General features: G+C 45.1%; 1 protein-coding gene across 1 annotated transcript in view; it reads left to right on the top strand.

Moving 5' to 3' along the window:
* The first annotated feature begins 8,325 nt into the window (after positions 1 to 8,325).
* The window catches only part of Galnt12 (polypeptide N-acetylgalactosaminyltransferase 12), a 29,048-nt gene continuing 20,439 nt past the window's right edge, over positions 8,326 to 16,934 (top strand). Inside the window, exon 1 of the mRNA XM_003470722.5 lies at positions 8,326 to 8,752. Coding sequence (XP_003470770.1) covers positions 8,388 to 8,752 — 365 coding nt within the window. The 5' untranslated portion in view covers positions 8,326 to 8,387. The remainder of the gene's footprint in view (positions 8,753 to 16,934) is intronic.

Below are 16,934 nucleotides of genomic sequence, written 5' to 3'. Positions count from 1 at the left end.
CTGGTGGGAGAAGCTAGAGGACATGGAAAAGGTTTGGAAGGCAGAGCAGCTGGAAGCTCTCCAGTAGGTTCTCTTGAAAGGCAACCTGAGCAGGACACCAGTATCACCAACAGTCACCATCTGACTACCATTTATGGACTGCTTTTTGTGTGCCAGGTTTTAGTTCACAGTTGGCTGCCTCCAAGGCAGGGTGGCATGGCAGAGAAGCATCACAGAGGAGTTCATGACAGGCAGAAGGTAGTGTCTTGATTGCTTTTCTCTCGCTGCTGGAACAAAATATCCAAAACTACAGAAGTAAACGTTTATTTAGCTCAGTGTGAAGGTTTCAGTCCATAATCTGCTGATTCCAAGGCAGGGAGGCATGGCACAGGGGCAACACTTCAAGGCAGCAGAAGATAGCAAAAACAACAAGAGCAAAGTGGGTGGAAGAAACAGGCTCTTTTCCTCCCTTATCCTGTGTGCAGGCTACCACCTCCTATGGTGGGCATAGCACACACACCATCTCCTGCCCTCCTCTAGCACAGGCTCAGGATGTTTGCAAAGTGAGGACCCTGGCTCCCTGCTTGGTTTTGTTTTATCGGGAATCAAACTCACAAACTCCCACTTGCCAGCCAGACACTGTGCCACTGAGCCATATTTCCCACCCTTGAGTCACTTAAACTTCTCAAGTTGACACAATGAAGAACATCCTAAAGTAGTTAGGGTATGTCCTCTACACCCAGGATGTAAAGCTGATGAATTACTTAATTAAGCTTTCAGATTTCCCAAACTGACACAATGTATTAACTATAATAGGCAGCAAAGCAACAAGGGACAACCACAACTCTTTCTATTCCTTATATTTTATTCAGACTACTTTGCGGGGGGGTAGCCTTCACATCCTTAATCCTAATGCCCTTGATCCTAGGATTACACCATGAAGCAATTTCAGCATCATATACTCTAGGTCCAGCCACCTCTGAAAAAGCCCCCTATGACCACATAAGGCATGTGGGGGACATTTTGGCACAAGCCATAACAGTGTCGGAGGACAAGAACATGATCTCTGGCTCCCAGGGCGTCCCGCATAATTGCAAGTTAATGAGATTTCATCATCAGTTCAGAGGAAGGTATATCACAGTTTTGTGTGCCAGGGGTCACAGCATCATGGGAGAGCTGGTCTCAAGTTGGGCAGAAGGAATGGGTGTGGTCTAGAATAGCTGGAGTCTAGATATTTGTAGAGAAAGAGAGAAATTAGATTGGAAGACTGGAGTTGGGTTCAGGGACGTGAGACCAGGGCAAGGAATTAGGCAGGAAATCAAGAGAATTCAGAGTAAATAATCTTTAAAAAGTATTTACTTTTAAATGTCTAACTTCTGAATCAGGGACGGATGTTTATTGCAAAAAAATCTTATGTTGTAAAAATCCAGAATGCAAACTCCCGGAAATAAGACTTTGGGTGTTTTTCACCAGCACAGTCCCAGAATCCAGTGTACTGTCTGCAAGATGGGAGGCAATCAATAAAAACTTGGTGAAAAAAAATGGATAGATTGAATGAACGTAAAAGGGTCATACTCACCAGAAATAAATATTCTATAGTTAATAGTTTGGTGAATACTGCTTTATATTTTTCCCTTTGCATATATTACTAAGTTATTTTACCAAAATAGGGTCATATGATTCATACAGTTCCAATTTGCTTTTCTTAACTTAATGCACATAAGCACATCTGTGTATGAACAACTAAAAGTAGCTGATGCTTGTTACCGGTACTGCAGCATATTATGGTATGGTATGGCATGGATACGCAATAATTTATTTTATAATTTTCTCTTAATGGACATGTGAGTTGTATCCAGCTCTTTGCTTGAATATATAATACTGCAATAAGCTTCTTTGTATGCACCATTTGAGCATTTTTGAGTCTATTTTTGTTAGACAAATTCCTAGACGCGGACTTGCAGAATTAAGAGGATATTAACATTGGCATTTCACATAAATGTTCCTTGATTGCTTTCCAAAGGTTCTATCTTTTTGCATTCCTAACCAACAGTGTATGTGGGTGCATTTATCTACATCTTTGCCAACACCAGAATTAATAACCTTTTTAATCTTTGCCAATCTGATAGATAAAAACATATTTCAGAAAAAAAACTTACTTTGGATGCATTTTAAGTAGAAGTTGAGCATATTTTCATGTTCTTAGACCACTTACATCCTTTTTTGGAGGAACTGCCTATTCAAAACCTTTGATCATTTTTATTTCTATTTGTTCTTTTATATTTCCTTATTGGTTCACACACTGGGTAAATGGCTTTTGCAAATATTTTTTCTGACTTGTCTTTTGATAACTTTATTTTAGAAGCTTTACAGAATTAAAAAAATAGTAGTCAAATTTAGGAATGGTTTTCATAATGGTTTCTGGGTTTTTTCTATCCACATTTTTATTGTTGGAATTTTTCCCCCTCTCTGGTTTTTTGCCCTTCTCTGAGCATATTTTTCTGTACCGCTTAAGGTTTTCATTACTGTGAAATGGGACAGTATGAGAAAAATAAACTCTTGCAGGTTTTATAGCACACATTGAATGCTCAATAAACAAGAGATTTTATCTGCTGCCTGGGGCTTTAACCTTTGTCTTGTAAGATCTAATTTCATTTCTCTTTTCTCTGCAATTGAACCTTGTGGAGAAGTATTCCAATTTGGCAGGCCTAGCTAAGACATTATGAATGGTAATTCTCCTATTTTCTAATCTGGCTGAAGATCTTAAAAGTGTGTTGAGTAACTGGGCAGAGGCCAAAAAGCAAAGCGCCAGGCCTTTGCTATGGCATCTGCCTTCTGGTGCCAACCTGGAAGATTCTTCCTGGGAGGAAGCAGGTGGGCCCAAATGCTAGGGGTGGAGCTCCCTCCCAGGAGTCTGAGAGTGGCACAGTTGTCCAGGGTGGCACCTCTTTTGCATAGTTCACCCTAAGGCGCAAGCCCCTCCTGAGCCGAGGAGAGAGTTCTTGGGGGTAGGGGGAGAGTAAACAGAGCTCTGTTGCAAAGAGAACTTCAAGTTGGATCCCAACTCCACTTGAGCACTGGGTTGCTGGACATCCCTGTCCCCACCCTGCATCTCAGACTCTGTTAAATGAGAGAAGAGAACCACATTTACACTTTCTGAGCTTTCTAGTCTGTGGTCCCTGGAGAATAAATGATAAAAAGCTTTGGATCTACTTCCTATGATGAGAAACAAAAATACACACTGCACTGTCTTTTCATAGGAGACAAAGCGGTACTTTTCCCTGAGCTGGGCACCAGCAGAGGGAGTTCTAGACCAACCCAATACGTGATTTCAAATCACTAGTTTCGTTTTAGCAGTCAGGGATCTTGGGAACATTACTTCCTCAGTGTTTTCCCGAGACCCCTATATTCTTCAAGAGGCTGCACCCTATAATTCTTTAAAATGCTTGTTGCTCTTTTAATAAGCTAGCTTTTTAAATACCTGTCTATCCATTTCACTCAGCACTATGATGTCAAAAATATGTCTTGTGAGCCAAGTGTGATTGGTGGGACACATTTGTAGCCCCAGTAATCAGGAAGCTAAAGCAGGAGGATTGCAAATTTGAGGTTAACCTGGGCAATTTAATGAGAACTTGTCTCAAAAGAAAATTTTGAGTCTTCCAACAAAGATTCTCTCGCTGACTTAACTCTAACCGAGCTCTTCCAAGGCCTCTTTCTGATTAGGTCTCAACTATCGCCTAGCAATGCAAATCATTTGGTCTACCTCTTCTCCTAAAGAAAAAAAAAACCTTAAGCACTAGCAGTTTCTAGTGATACAAGTCCACACACTCAGGAGCCCCTCCCAAAGTGTCATCCAGCAGAGCACAGGTTGTCATAGAAGATGCTGGTGTAGCACCAGCACTGCCTGTCTGGCTTCCTTTTCTAGCACACCTACTGCAAAAGGCCTACAACTGAGAATCTTTCCTCCGTCTCTTTGGAACGTGGATGTGTCTCCTACAATCCAGGCAATGTCTTTCTCAAGGACTTGACCGCCATTCATTAAAATGTAAACACCAGAAAGGAAAGGGCTGCAGTCTCTCCAACTCTGAGAAGGTGGAATCTTAACCTTGATAACTGCCTGGTAAGCCTAATACATTCACCAGAAGGAGCCTTATGTAATTTTGCACTTCCTATTTCTAGGAAGTCCCTGTTTGCTCCTCCCTGGCTTCTTCCTTCTCCTCTAAACATTCAGTTTCATTGTACAATGTGAAGGTGGCTTCGGTTCACACTGCACTCCCCTGTTGCAACACCTTAGCACTGATCAACCCTGTCCTCCCCACTTTACCTAGAGACTGCCTCTGCTTCTCCACCAGCACAGCACTTGGTGCATAGTAGATGATCCATAAATACTTCCTGCCTGAGAGCATGCTGATTAAGATTTATCCTAGTTGCCTAGGTGCAAAACCAATCACTTCCAAATGTCATAGTATAACCTTGTTATCTGTGGGTCAGGAACTTGAAAATGGGATCTTTCTTTGTTGGGTGCCATCTGGGGCAATGGTTGAGTGACTGGAACAGCCCAGGGGGACAGGGGCCCTGTTGCAAATGGTTTCTTCAGGTTTCTGTCTGACACCTACGCTGGCTGGGTAGGTTACAGAGGCCCAGCCTGTGGCCTCTCCAGCAGGATGGAACCGGAACAGTCAGCTGCCTTGCCTGGGGGATCAAGGCTCCAAGGACATTGATCCCACAGCAGCCTGGCAGCTTTATGGCCTTTCTGCCAAGTCTCACAAGTCACACAGGTTTATTTCTAGCTTATTCTATTGATTGAGGAAGTTAGAACTCTGCTGGACTCAAAGGAGGGAGAGGTAAAGAATTTGCAGCTTTTTTTTTTCCTTTTTCATTCTGTTTGTTTTTTAAACCTCCACATTCTCAAATCAGATATGGAAGGAAATTTGCAATTAGTACTTGGTATCAGTGAAGATTAGATTGGCTTCACAGGACACAAAACACAGGAGACAGTGGCTTAAATGAGATAGCTATTCATTTCTCTGCCACATCACTAAAGCCAGGAAGAAGGCGGTTCTGTCTCACTGTTACGCACCTGGGCTCCAGTTCTGCCTTCTCCTTTCACCTGACTCCTGGATGACTTTTGCTTCATAACCCAGGGTTACTGCTTGAGCTCCTGTCTTTACATCTACTCTCTGTCTGGCAGGAAGATGAAAGGATAAAGAGGTTTCTTTGAAGGACTTTGCTTAGTCCTTAAAGTGCTCCTTTATTTAGCAGGAGGGTACAGTCAATGGCCTGTAGTGAGTGCCCAATACTTTGGATAGCACTGAACATTATATATATTTTTCTTACATATTACCCATGATGGAGTTTAATTTATGAATTAAATCTATAAGTGGATTAGTAATAGAATAATTTTAACAATACACTGTAATATCCATTATGTAAATATGGTCTCTCCCTCTTCTTGGACTGTATTGCAGAGTTTAGCAACCCTGACAGATGATTTTTTTCTTTGCCAGTTCATTTGAGAACTTTCACCTTTTCACTGAAAGAAACACTTAATGACTTCCCTTTGATATAGTTGAGTTACCAGCAGCACAATTCTTATTCTTTGAAGGCATTTTTAAGTAAAATAAGAGTTACTTTAATACAAGGACTGCAGTTTCACAACAGTTGGTCTGAGAACCAAGACTGGTACTCAGGGGCAGGTAACATTCCAGTGTGGACGGTGTGAACGAAGAGATGGTTCAAGTCCCAGGATGGACAGAGTGTGAGAGTGTGACATGTCATCATGCTACTCAAAATGTATGAAATGTATGACTATTTAGTCCTAGGATTTTCCACTTAATATTTTTAGGTTGTGGTTGGCCACAGGTACTCAAAAGTGTAGAAAACAAAATAGGTATAAGAGGGCTCTTGCACTCAGCAGTACCACTTGTGGTCTCATGGTGGCAGGCATACTCATTCATATGGCATTGCCTGGCTGCACGGGAGGCTGGAAAATCCAGTATTTATTCTGCCCACAGAAACGAGCAAATAAAAGAATTAAAGGCTGAGGAGAGCTGACACTGGCAGAAACCCAGCAGTTTCCAGCACACCTTTCTCCTTTCTATTTCCTGTTGCGCCACCGTCAAGCTACGGCTCAGGACAGCAACCTTTTTTTGTTTGATTTTGTCACCAGGAACCCCAGAAAGGGTAGTTCAGTCTATTAAGGAAGCTCAAAGTATTAGGCAGGTAAATATGTTGATCTTCTGGTTTCAGAACTGAAGCCTCACCCAGTCACCTCTCTGTCACTTTCCTGTGTGGTCACTGTGGGTATCTGGGAGCAGATTTTGAAAATTCTTGGTTAGATTACCATTGGGGTCCTTCCAGGGGTAACTTCTCCCAGCACTTAACTAGGCTGTGCACTCTCAAATCTCCACCCGGTGAACCAAACAGACACCCACAAAGGTGGAAAAAGAATCACAAAGCCAGCCCTCCACAGAGCACTCACCTTGTGTCTATCTGACACAGTACTGAGTTTGGGTCTTTTAGTGACCATGGATCATGCTCTAACTCTTTTATATTCTTCTGTTACAAGGGCAAGAAGTATATTAAACAGTCCAAAGTACCAAGTGCCATAACAGCATGATAGTGGAATAATCATGTCCCTGCCAGAACATACTGCTGTCCTAGTCCCTGGAGACTATAAAGGTGACCTTATTTACAAATAGGGTCTCTCCAGATACAAGCAAGTTATAACGAAGCCATTGGACTCTAGCTGAGGCCATTAATGTGGCCCTAATCCAAAATTACTCTGGGAGAGAGAGAGAGAGAGAGAGAGAGAGAGAGAGAGAGAGCCACTACAGGAGGAAGTCATGTGGCCACAGAGGCCAAGATTGGACCCATGCCATGTATCTACAAGCCAAAGAATTTCAAAGATTGCTGGCAACACCAGAGATGAAAAGAGTGATCCAGAATAGTGCTCTTCTAGAGTCTTTGAGGGAGCAACATCCCATTTCTCCTTGAGGTTGCTTTAAGGGATCCTGTTTGCAGTGTATTCTTACAGCAGCTCCAGGAAGCTAATAGAGGTGGGTCAGTATGATGTGTCAATGTGGCGAGGCTCTATAACCCTCCATTAATCAAACACTAATATCATTGTTGCTGTGAAAGTATCTGTGGATGTGATTAACATGTACAACCAGTTGACATTCAGTCAAGGAGATTATCTGGTGGACCTGACTCAAACTGATGAAAGGCCTTAAGAGCAGAACTGAGGCTGCTCTGAAAAACCAGAAATTTTGCTCAGGATGGCAGCTTCGGCTGATACCCAAGAATTCCAGCCAGCTCTTCCTACTGGCCTGTGCTATGGGTTTCAGACTTGCCTAAACAGCCCTGACAATTGTGTAATTTCTTATGATAAATCTCTTTTTGTATCTCCCCCTGGTTCTTTTTCTCCAGTGGAATTCTGACTGATACACAGATGATGCAACCTTGAAATACATTTGCCTAAAAAGACTGTGGAGTGGCTGAAGACTCTGGGGTACCAGGTGGACAGGGCATTTCAGCGTGTGTAAAGCTGGGGAGGTGGAGCCTACCTGGCCTGTCTCCTCCCCCAGTGGCCGGAGAGATGCCCTGCAGAGTTTACCTTGATTACATTCCGCCTTCAGGAAACAGCCCTACTACTCCAGTTTTGGCACTATTAAATATTCCTTGCACCCTAATGGCTCCAAGCCTAGGGAACTTAACACTAGCAGATGGCTTGGGGTGTGTGAGATCATGTGTGTGGATGCATGTTTTTCTCAAGGGATAGTTTATTCCTTTGATGGCTTCCTCTCTCTCTTTCTTTGTATCTGGGATTGAACTCACGACCTCATGCTTGCCAGGCAGGTGCTGTGCAGCTAAGCTATACCCCTGGCTGATAGGTTTCCTGGAGGTCTCCCTAAAGTGCCAGATAGGAGGCCAAGCGAGGCTGTGCAGTTCCAAGGCTCTGTGAAGCAGCGGAGAGGGCGGGCCTAGGTCAAGAGACAGCCTCACTGCGCCTCCGTCTTCCCATCAGTAAAATGGAGTGGATCAGCCCACCGACTCCCATAAGTGGTCAGTGTGGGGATCTGCCAGGGGAATGGCAGTAACACCATCGCCCCTGCTGAGTGCACTCTGCCACCATTCTCAGAGAATGATGGAGTGCAGCGCCCACCTAAGCGTCTCCCTAGGTTATCCTGCTAATGACACAGCTCAGTGCATGGCACCCCAAAGGTGCCAGTCGCCGCCTGCTCACATGCCGACCCTCAGGTGGAGCAGCGCCCTCCCGCAGCGGCGGCCGGAGGAAGGAGGCGGGGCGCAGGTGGGGCGGGCCGGAGGCGGGGCGGTGCGTGGTTCCGGGATCCGGGTCGAGCCTCCGCCGCGGGGTGCGCAGACCGCTGGCGGCAGCTGGCTGGCGCATGTTGGGGTGCTTGACACGACGGCACTGGCCGCGGAGGCTGCGGCGCGGCCGAGGGGCGTTGCTGGCTGTGCTGGCCCTGCTGGCGCTGGCCGGGCTAGGCGCGGTGCTGCGGACTCGGCGTGGGGCCGGGGCCGCTCGGCAGGGACCCCAGCTCACTCGGCGACCCGGGCGCCTGGAGCCAGTGCTGCCGCGGCCGCCGGTCCCCCCGGACGCGCTAGGCGCGCAGGGCGAGGCGGTGAGGCTGCAGCTGCAGGGCGAGGAGCTTCGGCTGCAGGAGGAGAGCGTGCGGCTGCACCAGATCAATATCTACCTCAGCGACCGCATCTCGCTGCACCGCCGCCTGCCCGAGCGCTGGAACCCGCTGTGAGTCGGCGGGCCGCGGGCTCGCCACCTGCGAAGTGGCGGGGAAGCGGGCGCGCCCTGCTGCGTCTGCCGCGGAAGTGAGCAGAGCAAAGGCTCAGCTCGGGCGTGGGGAGGCGGGAATTTTTTTTTCTTTTTAACAAACCTTGGGAGATCTTAGAAATGGACCTGGTAATGTTACCAGGTAGTCTCTTGGCTCCCTCTCCTGTGAAAAGTTGTCACTTTCAACAAACGGGTAGGGGTCAGGGCTGAGCATGTGTAGGGCGAGACCCCCTTGTGGGCGTCCCTTAACCTCACGCCGCCCACGATCAGCTCCAGTCTTCCGGAGTGCCTGTGTCCCAGTGAAGCTCTTGGGCAGAGCGGGCTCCCAGCATCCGCCTGGGTATGGCCGGGCTACTGAGTGTGCTAGAGAGAGCCGGCTGGGGAGGTGAAAGTGGTGGTTAGTTCAGGTCCCAGGGGAAAAGCCGCCTTCCCTCCCCGGGGCGGGAGGGAAGCTTTGGGTGGAGGGCTGGAGGGGAACGGTTAGTGGGTGGGAAGGGCTCTTTGGCTGCAGCCCAGCCCGACTCCCTCTTGGGGGTGGCGCAGGCTTGGAGCCAGTGCGGTCAGAAGCTTGGTTCCTGTTCGAGCTGCTGGCAGGATGGTTGTGCCCCTGCCTAGATGAGGGCCAAGGACCAAGCTGGTAAGCAGGAGGACGCTCAGGTGGTTTCTGCGGTTGTCCATGGGCCGCCTGGTGTTTGTTCTTTTCTTTGACTTGTTGGGGTTCTTCCAGTTAGCTCTGGAAAAAGACTTGGGGAGAATGGGGCTTAGAAAGGGGCCAGGGGACACTGCTGTGTGCATCAGGTACGTGGCACCCCCTGTCGCTGTGTGTGCCTTGCTTTACAGGGGTGGAAATAGGTTCAGAGGAGATAGTGACTCACCTGATTGGAAGATGGTGGAACCTGCCGGGGCACTGTGACCCTCCTGGTCCATGGACCCCAGCTGATCTCATGCAGAGTTTAGATGGTCTTCAGCTTCGTGTTGTCCTGTTTTTTCAGTACCTGCTCATGCTTAGCCACCATATTTTTGCTGAAGATGTTCTTCATTGTTAAACGTTTTCAATAAAACTGTTGAGATTTTCCCCACTTCAGCCTAATGGCTTAGCTCTTGGAAACCCCCAAGGTGCTCTTTGCTTGGTCCAGGGGAAGCTTTTAGTTCAGACCAGGGTAAACACCCAGGTCCTGTGAGACACCATTCTGGGGCTTTTGCTTCAGCTGAGTGATCTTGAGCAAATGATGTGAGCTTCTCTGAGCCTCAGTTTCCCAGTCTGTCAAGCAGGAAGGAAATTCAAATGCCAGTCTCCTTACACTCTACATAAAAGAGGGTAGAAAGAACACAGCCTAGGAATTAATAAAGCACTGACACCTGAGAACACAGTGTACTCATTCTTGATGTTTTCTCCTTTCCTTGTTGCCACCAATATACTCAGGAAATTGCTTTTGAGAGTTATCCGGGGGTTGGTCATAAGTTTTGCTTTTCAGGATCCAACTTCCTTTATTGTCCAAGATTGTGAATATCTCTTTGAAATATTGCAGGTCACCTGTGGGGCTTAGTGTATCCTGTCTCCTTGGTGATTGCGGTTGCCCTGTGTCCTATGAGGATTTTCAAATAGACCTGTGATTGCATTGACCATGGGAAGTTAATCTAAACCCAGCACGATGGGCATGCAACTCCCTTGCCTCTAGTTTCTGCAGCTAGGCCTATTGGGTTATCTTCACCCAGCACAAGAGAAAGGTAGGGTCTCAGCTACCCTAGGCATAGCTAGGGCATAGTTTGAGGCATAGTTGAGGTGTGGTTTTCTTGTGATCAGTAAGCCTTGTATGGAGTCTCACTTGTGTTGTTCAGTAGTCTCTTCTTATCCTGGAGAGGTAGATCCCCAGATTCCCAGTGAATGCATGAAACCTTAAGACAAAACCGAACTCTGCCAAGCACTATGATACCCTGATTATCAGTCTGATAACTGAGATGGTTGCTAAGTGAGAAGTGTATATAGTGTGGATATGCTGGGCAAAGAGGTGCTTCATGCCACAGGCAGTAAGAGATTTCAACATGCTACTCATTTAAAAACTTATAAATTGTTTACTTCGGAAAATTTCCTTTTAATATTCTTGGACTGTGGTTGACTGGGTATTATGGTTTGTGTCTGGATGTCCTCTCCCTCATGCAGGCATGGGGGCCACCTTCTAGAATTTGTGACTGATTCATAGTCCAATGCTGGGATTCTGGGTGTGAGTGCAATACACACTTGAGGGTAGGTGTGTCTACATATGATATAAAAGACAGAAAGAGTCTTTGCTCGTGCTCCTCCCTTTTGCTGTTTGTGCTTTTACTGTCTTCCACCGCCATGAACTGTTGCTCTCCTGTCATACCGCCCTGCCTTGGTGTCAGCTGATCATGGACTGAAACCTCCACAGACTGTGAGCTAAATAAACCTTTCCTTCCTTCATTTTGGGTGTTGAGTATTTTGTCCCAACAACAAGATAAAAGTAACTGAGACACTGGGTAACTGAAGCCACAGAGTGAAGTTACAGATACAATAGGACTCCTTTTGTTGTCACATGGGTAAGGAACGACCAGGAGTCTTGATAGTGGGAGAAACTAGAATGGCAGATTAAGAGTTTTTGCAGTTCAGGGTTGGGGCCTTCCAGGAGTCTTAATTAATAAGCAGAGGGGAAATCTGAGTCCCTGAGTATCAGAGGAGGACAGGTGTTGAGGGGATATCCATTTAAGCCACATCCTGGAAGTCAGCAGATCTGGGGCACAAGTGGCCTGCAAGCCACATCCTTTATTTGTTCCTGTGGTTGGCACAATTATTTACCTGTTTATTTTAAATTATAAGCACTGCATATTTGCTGTAGAAATTTTAGCAGAGACAGAGGACCAAAAAAGAAAAATCATCAATTAACCTACCACCCAGGGAGAACCATTGTTAATGTATTGCTGTGTATCCTTCTAAACTTTCCCAGGTACAGAAATAAGTTTTGAAAAATATGCTTATTGGTGTGTGGGTGAGAAAAGACTCCAACACTAGTATGTATACACACACTTTCTTAACGGCAATAGGAAACCTACTGCCCCAGAGGCAAGGTGTTGGGCATGACTTCCTAGTATCTGCAAGGCTTGGTGCCACGTATGCCCCTGGGACAGGGCCTGACCACTAAAGAGACGTTTTGGAGTGCTGACTTTCCTACAAGACCTGGGTGGACTCTTATTATTTCAGACGCACCACTCTGTCGCTATCAGTTGTGGTACTGTGGAGAAGGCGCATACGTGATGGGGTACTTTACTAAGTACAGGGTTTGCAACACTTTGACAAATACCTTCTCATTTGATCCTAGTAAGAAGGCGGGGAACGTTACTCCAAGATGATAGCAAACCGGTATAGAGAGGCAGCTAGCTAGGTTCGCAGCCCTGGGGAACTTTTTAAATAATGTTGATGCCAGGGACCTCCCCAGAATACTGAAATCTGGATTTGTGTGGGTAGGACCCAGGCTGAATGTGATACATAGGAGTGGTTGAAAGCTGCTGGCTAGGGTCTGTGGATTTCTGACTCAAGAGAGTTAGGAGGGATGCTTTTGAGGATGGGAGGAGATCCCAAAATTAGAGCAAGTAGGGCCAACAATAGGTCAAGTGCCACTGAAGCTAGTGATGGCGTCCCAGTCATTTGTCACAAGCAACTGGTGGCTAAAAATATTGGACCAAAATTTGAAAAAAAATTGATGTTCATAGCATACAGAGGCCTTGAAAGGATCACTATAACTTTGCTGCCATTTGCATTGTGGTCTGTGTAACCAGAGGTTTAGGGGAAGAGTATGCTCAGAGGTCTGTGTGTTTCCCCAGGCACATCCATGGGGTTGCTGGGTGTGTGCTCACCAGCCAGTCTCTGCAGTGTACCACTGTCTAGGAATGAACTCATACCCAGCTGTTTGCATTTGTTGACTGTTTGATCTGGTGTAAGCTTTGTGAGTGCTATAGTGGCTGAGATCAGGAATCAGAATTTGGGAGGATGGTCTCGAAGTAGCTCTCCGTTTGTAATTTGACAAAAGTATGTCCTGCCAGAGTTGGCAGGGGCAGTTGTCAGGATTTCTTTTTACAGAGAAATAGCCTGCGTGTCTGTTCCCAAACATCACATGAGGTATGGAAATTAGACTGAAGCTTTATCAGGTTTTAAATTATAGGGTATTTTGCCAGTTCATATTTGACCCACTTTGTGGTTATTAGAATGGTGTTCTTTGACTCAGTATTTTTGATCCATATAACCTGATCTATATTGGTTAATAATTTCTTCGTCTTTTCCCTTCCTTTTATTTTAACAGCTTTTGTATTCCTATGTTTAAGGTGTGTCTTTAACTAGTGTACTGCTCTATTTTGTGTTGTTACTTAAAAAAAAAAACAAAAAGACAGGACTGGGATGTTCCTCAGTGTTAGAGCAGCTGCCTAGCATGTGTAAAGCTCAGGGTTCAAACCCCAACACCACACAAACAAGATTCCAGACCGACAATCTTTACTGCTGAGTAGACATTTATATCTACTTATATCTATTGTGCTTACTGATATCATTGGGTTCAGTTATGCCATCTTATGTTATATATTTGTTATGCTGTTCTTATTTTGTCTCTTTTTTTTTTTACTGCTGCTTTTTGAGTTGAGACAGGCTTTCCCCTTCTCATTCGGTTTTCTTCTGTGCTAATTTAGCAATTTTATTATCTATTTCTTCTCTTTTGCCAGTAGAAGTCCTACATTCACCGTAAAAATAGTTCTTTTTAATATATTATTCTTTTGATTAACAGTGACCACATACCCATTGCTGACTGATTTAAGTGCAAAGAGAAGATAGTCTAGCATAGAAAAGTCCAGGATTAGAAACAGATTTACTAATTATGAGCCCTGGATCCAGGGTGAGAATGCTGCCAGATGGAAATGTTGATTGGCCAGGTTCGAGGCACTGTCTTTGCATAGATCAGTGTGTGTGTCTGTGTGTGCGCAAATGTGTTTGTGTGCTCAGTCCTGTAAAAACCATATAGATCGAGCCAGGGAGGCGTGGTTCCTAAAAGAGAAATCTAGACACAGGCTCATGAAGGGGAAGGATTTGGAGCAGGTAAAACACACAAATGCACCTTAGAATCTTCTTTACCTATTCTAGAGAGAATGTGGGTTTTTGTTATTTTTCTAGAAGACATTTTTGTGATAGCCATAACATAAGAATAGAAGAGGATCAGTAGGCATTTCTGGAATCCATTCATTTGTACCCATCCAAAATACAGACCTGTGATGCTAGTGGAGATTGTTGTGGTCCCTACCCAGTAGGACTGTGGTGAAGCTGGGTGGACCCCTGCCTGTGAGATCTTAGCATGCTGCCTGTTGTGTGGTGGGGACTTGATGAATGTGACTGTATAACCCAGCATAGTAGAGGCATAACTTAATCCCTGCCTTCACAAAGGCGGTGATATGATGGCAGATAAACTTGGCATTACATTTAGCTCTGAGCTTCTTCCCAAGGCACAAATGGAGCCCTAAAGTGGTGGATAGCTGTCTTGTAATCAAAGGGTACCGAGCCCTTTCTCAATGCGCGGCTTTGTTTCAGTATAGGAAAAGACAATGTTCTTTCTGGAAGGAAACTTAGAGACATTTGGTAGGGTATGTTGAACTTCATAAAGGAGCTTTAGACCAGCCAGCTATTAGGAAACGGTTTTAAGAAAGATAAATTGTCCAAGGCCAAGGAAAAGGAGAGGGCTGAATGTTTAATTATGGTCAGTGAAGGTATTTAAAGAAAAATGACTCGGCTTTTTAAAATTCTTTTCTTGATGATAAAAATTGCCCATGTTGATTGCAGAACAAGTTTTTTTTTTTTGCAGAGCAATTTTAAAATGCAGAAAATAAGAATCAGAGATAATCCCACTTTTTGGAAATCACCATTGATAACATTTTTGGTACGGTTCTATCTATTGTTTATATGTGAGCGCATGCACACACATTGTTATTTATAGCACTGACTGTTTCCAGATTTGTACTCTGCTTTTTTTGATTTCACATTATAGTGTGACTATTCTCTTTTATCATTAAATGTTCTCTGAAAATGTGTCTGGCAGACACTAGCATTTCTTCACCCATTTGTTCTGCACTTTGTTTCTTTCTTGTTATGATATGGTAGCTTTTTGCTGCTATAAGTCATATTATTGAGAATATATTTGTGCAACAAGCCTACTTCGGGGTATAATTTCCTTAGGCAAGACATTCTTCAATATAGTGATATGAGATCACTTTTTAGAGCTTTGAATATGTGTTGCCAGGTTGACAACTAGTTCTCCTATGATTTAGGTGTCACAAAGGAGGAGGACACTAATCATGCTAGGGCAGTGTCTATACTTTTGAGTTTGATAGAGCAGCCAAAAAAACATAAACAAATACAGTTGAGGGCTGACGTATGATTCCAACTCTGTTTGGTCAAGCAGAGAACAGATATATTTAATCCAAAACAGGAAGGGTGTGATCCAGACTGAAGGACAGTGCTTTTCATTGAATATACTACTTTGAAAACCTCTCTTCACCATCTTTCTTTTGGCTTACTTCTTCTTGAACTTGATCAGTTTGAAGCTAGGTTTTAGCTATATCTCTTTCTTTTCTTTTTTTCTGAGACAGGGTCTCACTGTGTGGTTCAAGCTGACCTTGGGCTCACTTTGTAGCTCACACTGGTCTCGAACTTGCAACAATCTGCCTACCTCAACCTCCAGAGTGCTGGCATTATAGGAGTGCACCACCACGCCCTGCTGCTAATATGTTTTTAAAGGTTAAAAAAAAATCCTTATTTGTAGGTTTATAAAACACTTTTTTTCATGTAAGTGTGTTAGCTTTGAATTCTTTAACAAATATCCGAGATAAGAGCAACTTATAAAAAGATTTATTTTGGCTCACAGTTTGGGGAGTTTTAGCCTGTGACCAGGTAGCCCTGTTTCTTTGAGCCTGTGGCTGGATAGCGAAGTAGGAGTGAGGGACAGAGCAAACTGGTCAGTCACCTCGTGGCTACGAACCAAATAGAGAAGAGGCTGGAGCCCCACATCTTCTTTGAGTTGACCCAGTGCATTGTGCCCCAACTCTCAATGGTCCTACCACCTTTCAGTAGTACCAGGGTGGGGACCAGGCCTTTAACATGGGGGCCTATTCTAGATCCAAACTATAGCAGTAAGTAATTTCTTTCTGCAGTTCCTAATGGGCTATGATTCAACATGGTAGCGTTTCTCTGTGTGTTCTGTCTGCAGGGACTTAATAGTCCAGACACATTTGTTAATATTTTTATATATAGACGTATTTGATCTGTCACCCCACTTGTTCAGAAAGGCATTGCTGTAGCTGTGCTAATAGCTGGCTGGTCTTCAGCTCCTTTCTGAATAATTCTAGCTGATCCTGCCACACCCCAGTGTTCAAATGCTAATTCTTCTGTTCCTGTGGTATCTTTCTCAGCTTGCCTTTAGCTATGTCCTGCTGATAATTTCTAGGCACAGCTCTTAGTCAGTCTGGGAGTTGTAATCAGTCACTCTGAGGATAGAATTCTGTGTCAGCGAGGGAGGGAAACCTTTCACAGCTGCTGTGAATGTCACTAAACAAACACGGAGCCTATTGGTTTCCTGTAACTGCCAGTCAAGGCCCCTTGAAGTTGGGTGGGCCGAGCCTCACCTCTTTGCCGTCTGTCTACCGCAGCATGAAGGAGTAGGGAGGGCTTGAATACTGGGAGGACTCTCTGCAGAGCCCTTCCCAGATGTTTGTTTTAGCCACAATTCAAGTATATATATTTAGCACCTCAGCTTTGTGCAAACAGTCACTGCCCAGGCTGCTGGGGAAAAGTAGGGAGGGGCAAGAACATGAGTAGTGGGAACCCTATGAGGGGTACCTGGTGAGATTGATGGGGTGTGTGCTAGTGGTGCATTCAGGGGCCAGCACCTGCCTAAGACAGGTCTGGGGATTCCCAAGGAGAGCTGTGCATCTTCTGGAGGAGGACAGGGAGTATACCGAGTAGAGAAGGGAGCAGAGGGTGTGCCAGGTGGAGGGGACAGTGGGAGGAAAGGCCTGGAAGTGGGGCAGGAACAGACGGATTGGGGGACAAATGATAATCTTCCTTCTGATTTTGCCTAGTTCATGTATTGCTCAAATATAC

The sequence above is a fragment of the Cavia porcellus genome, unplaced genomic scaffold, assembly GCF_034190915.1.
Source record: "Cavia porcellus strain 051 isolate PalLab524CR breed Dunkin Hartley unplaced genomic scaffold, mCavPor4.1 scaffold_1, whole genome shotgun sequence".
Taxonomy (NCBI): domain Eukaryota; kingdom Metazoa; phylum Chordata; class Mammalia; order Rodentia; family Caviidae; genus Cavia; species Cavia porcellus.
The sequence above is the reverse complement of the archived record's forward strand: the minus strand, read 5'-3'. Positions and strand labels throughout refer to the sequence as shown.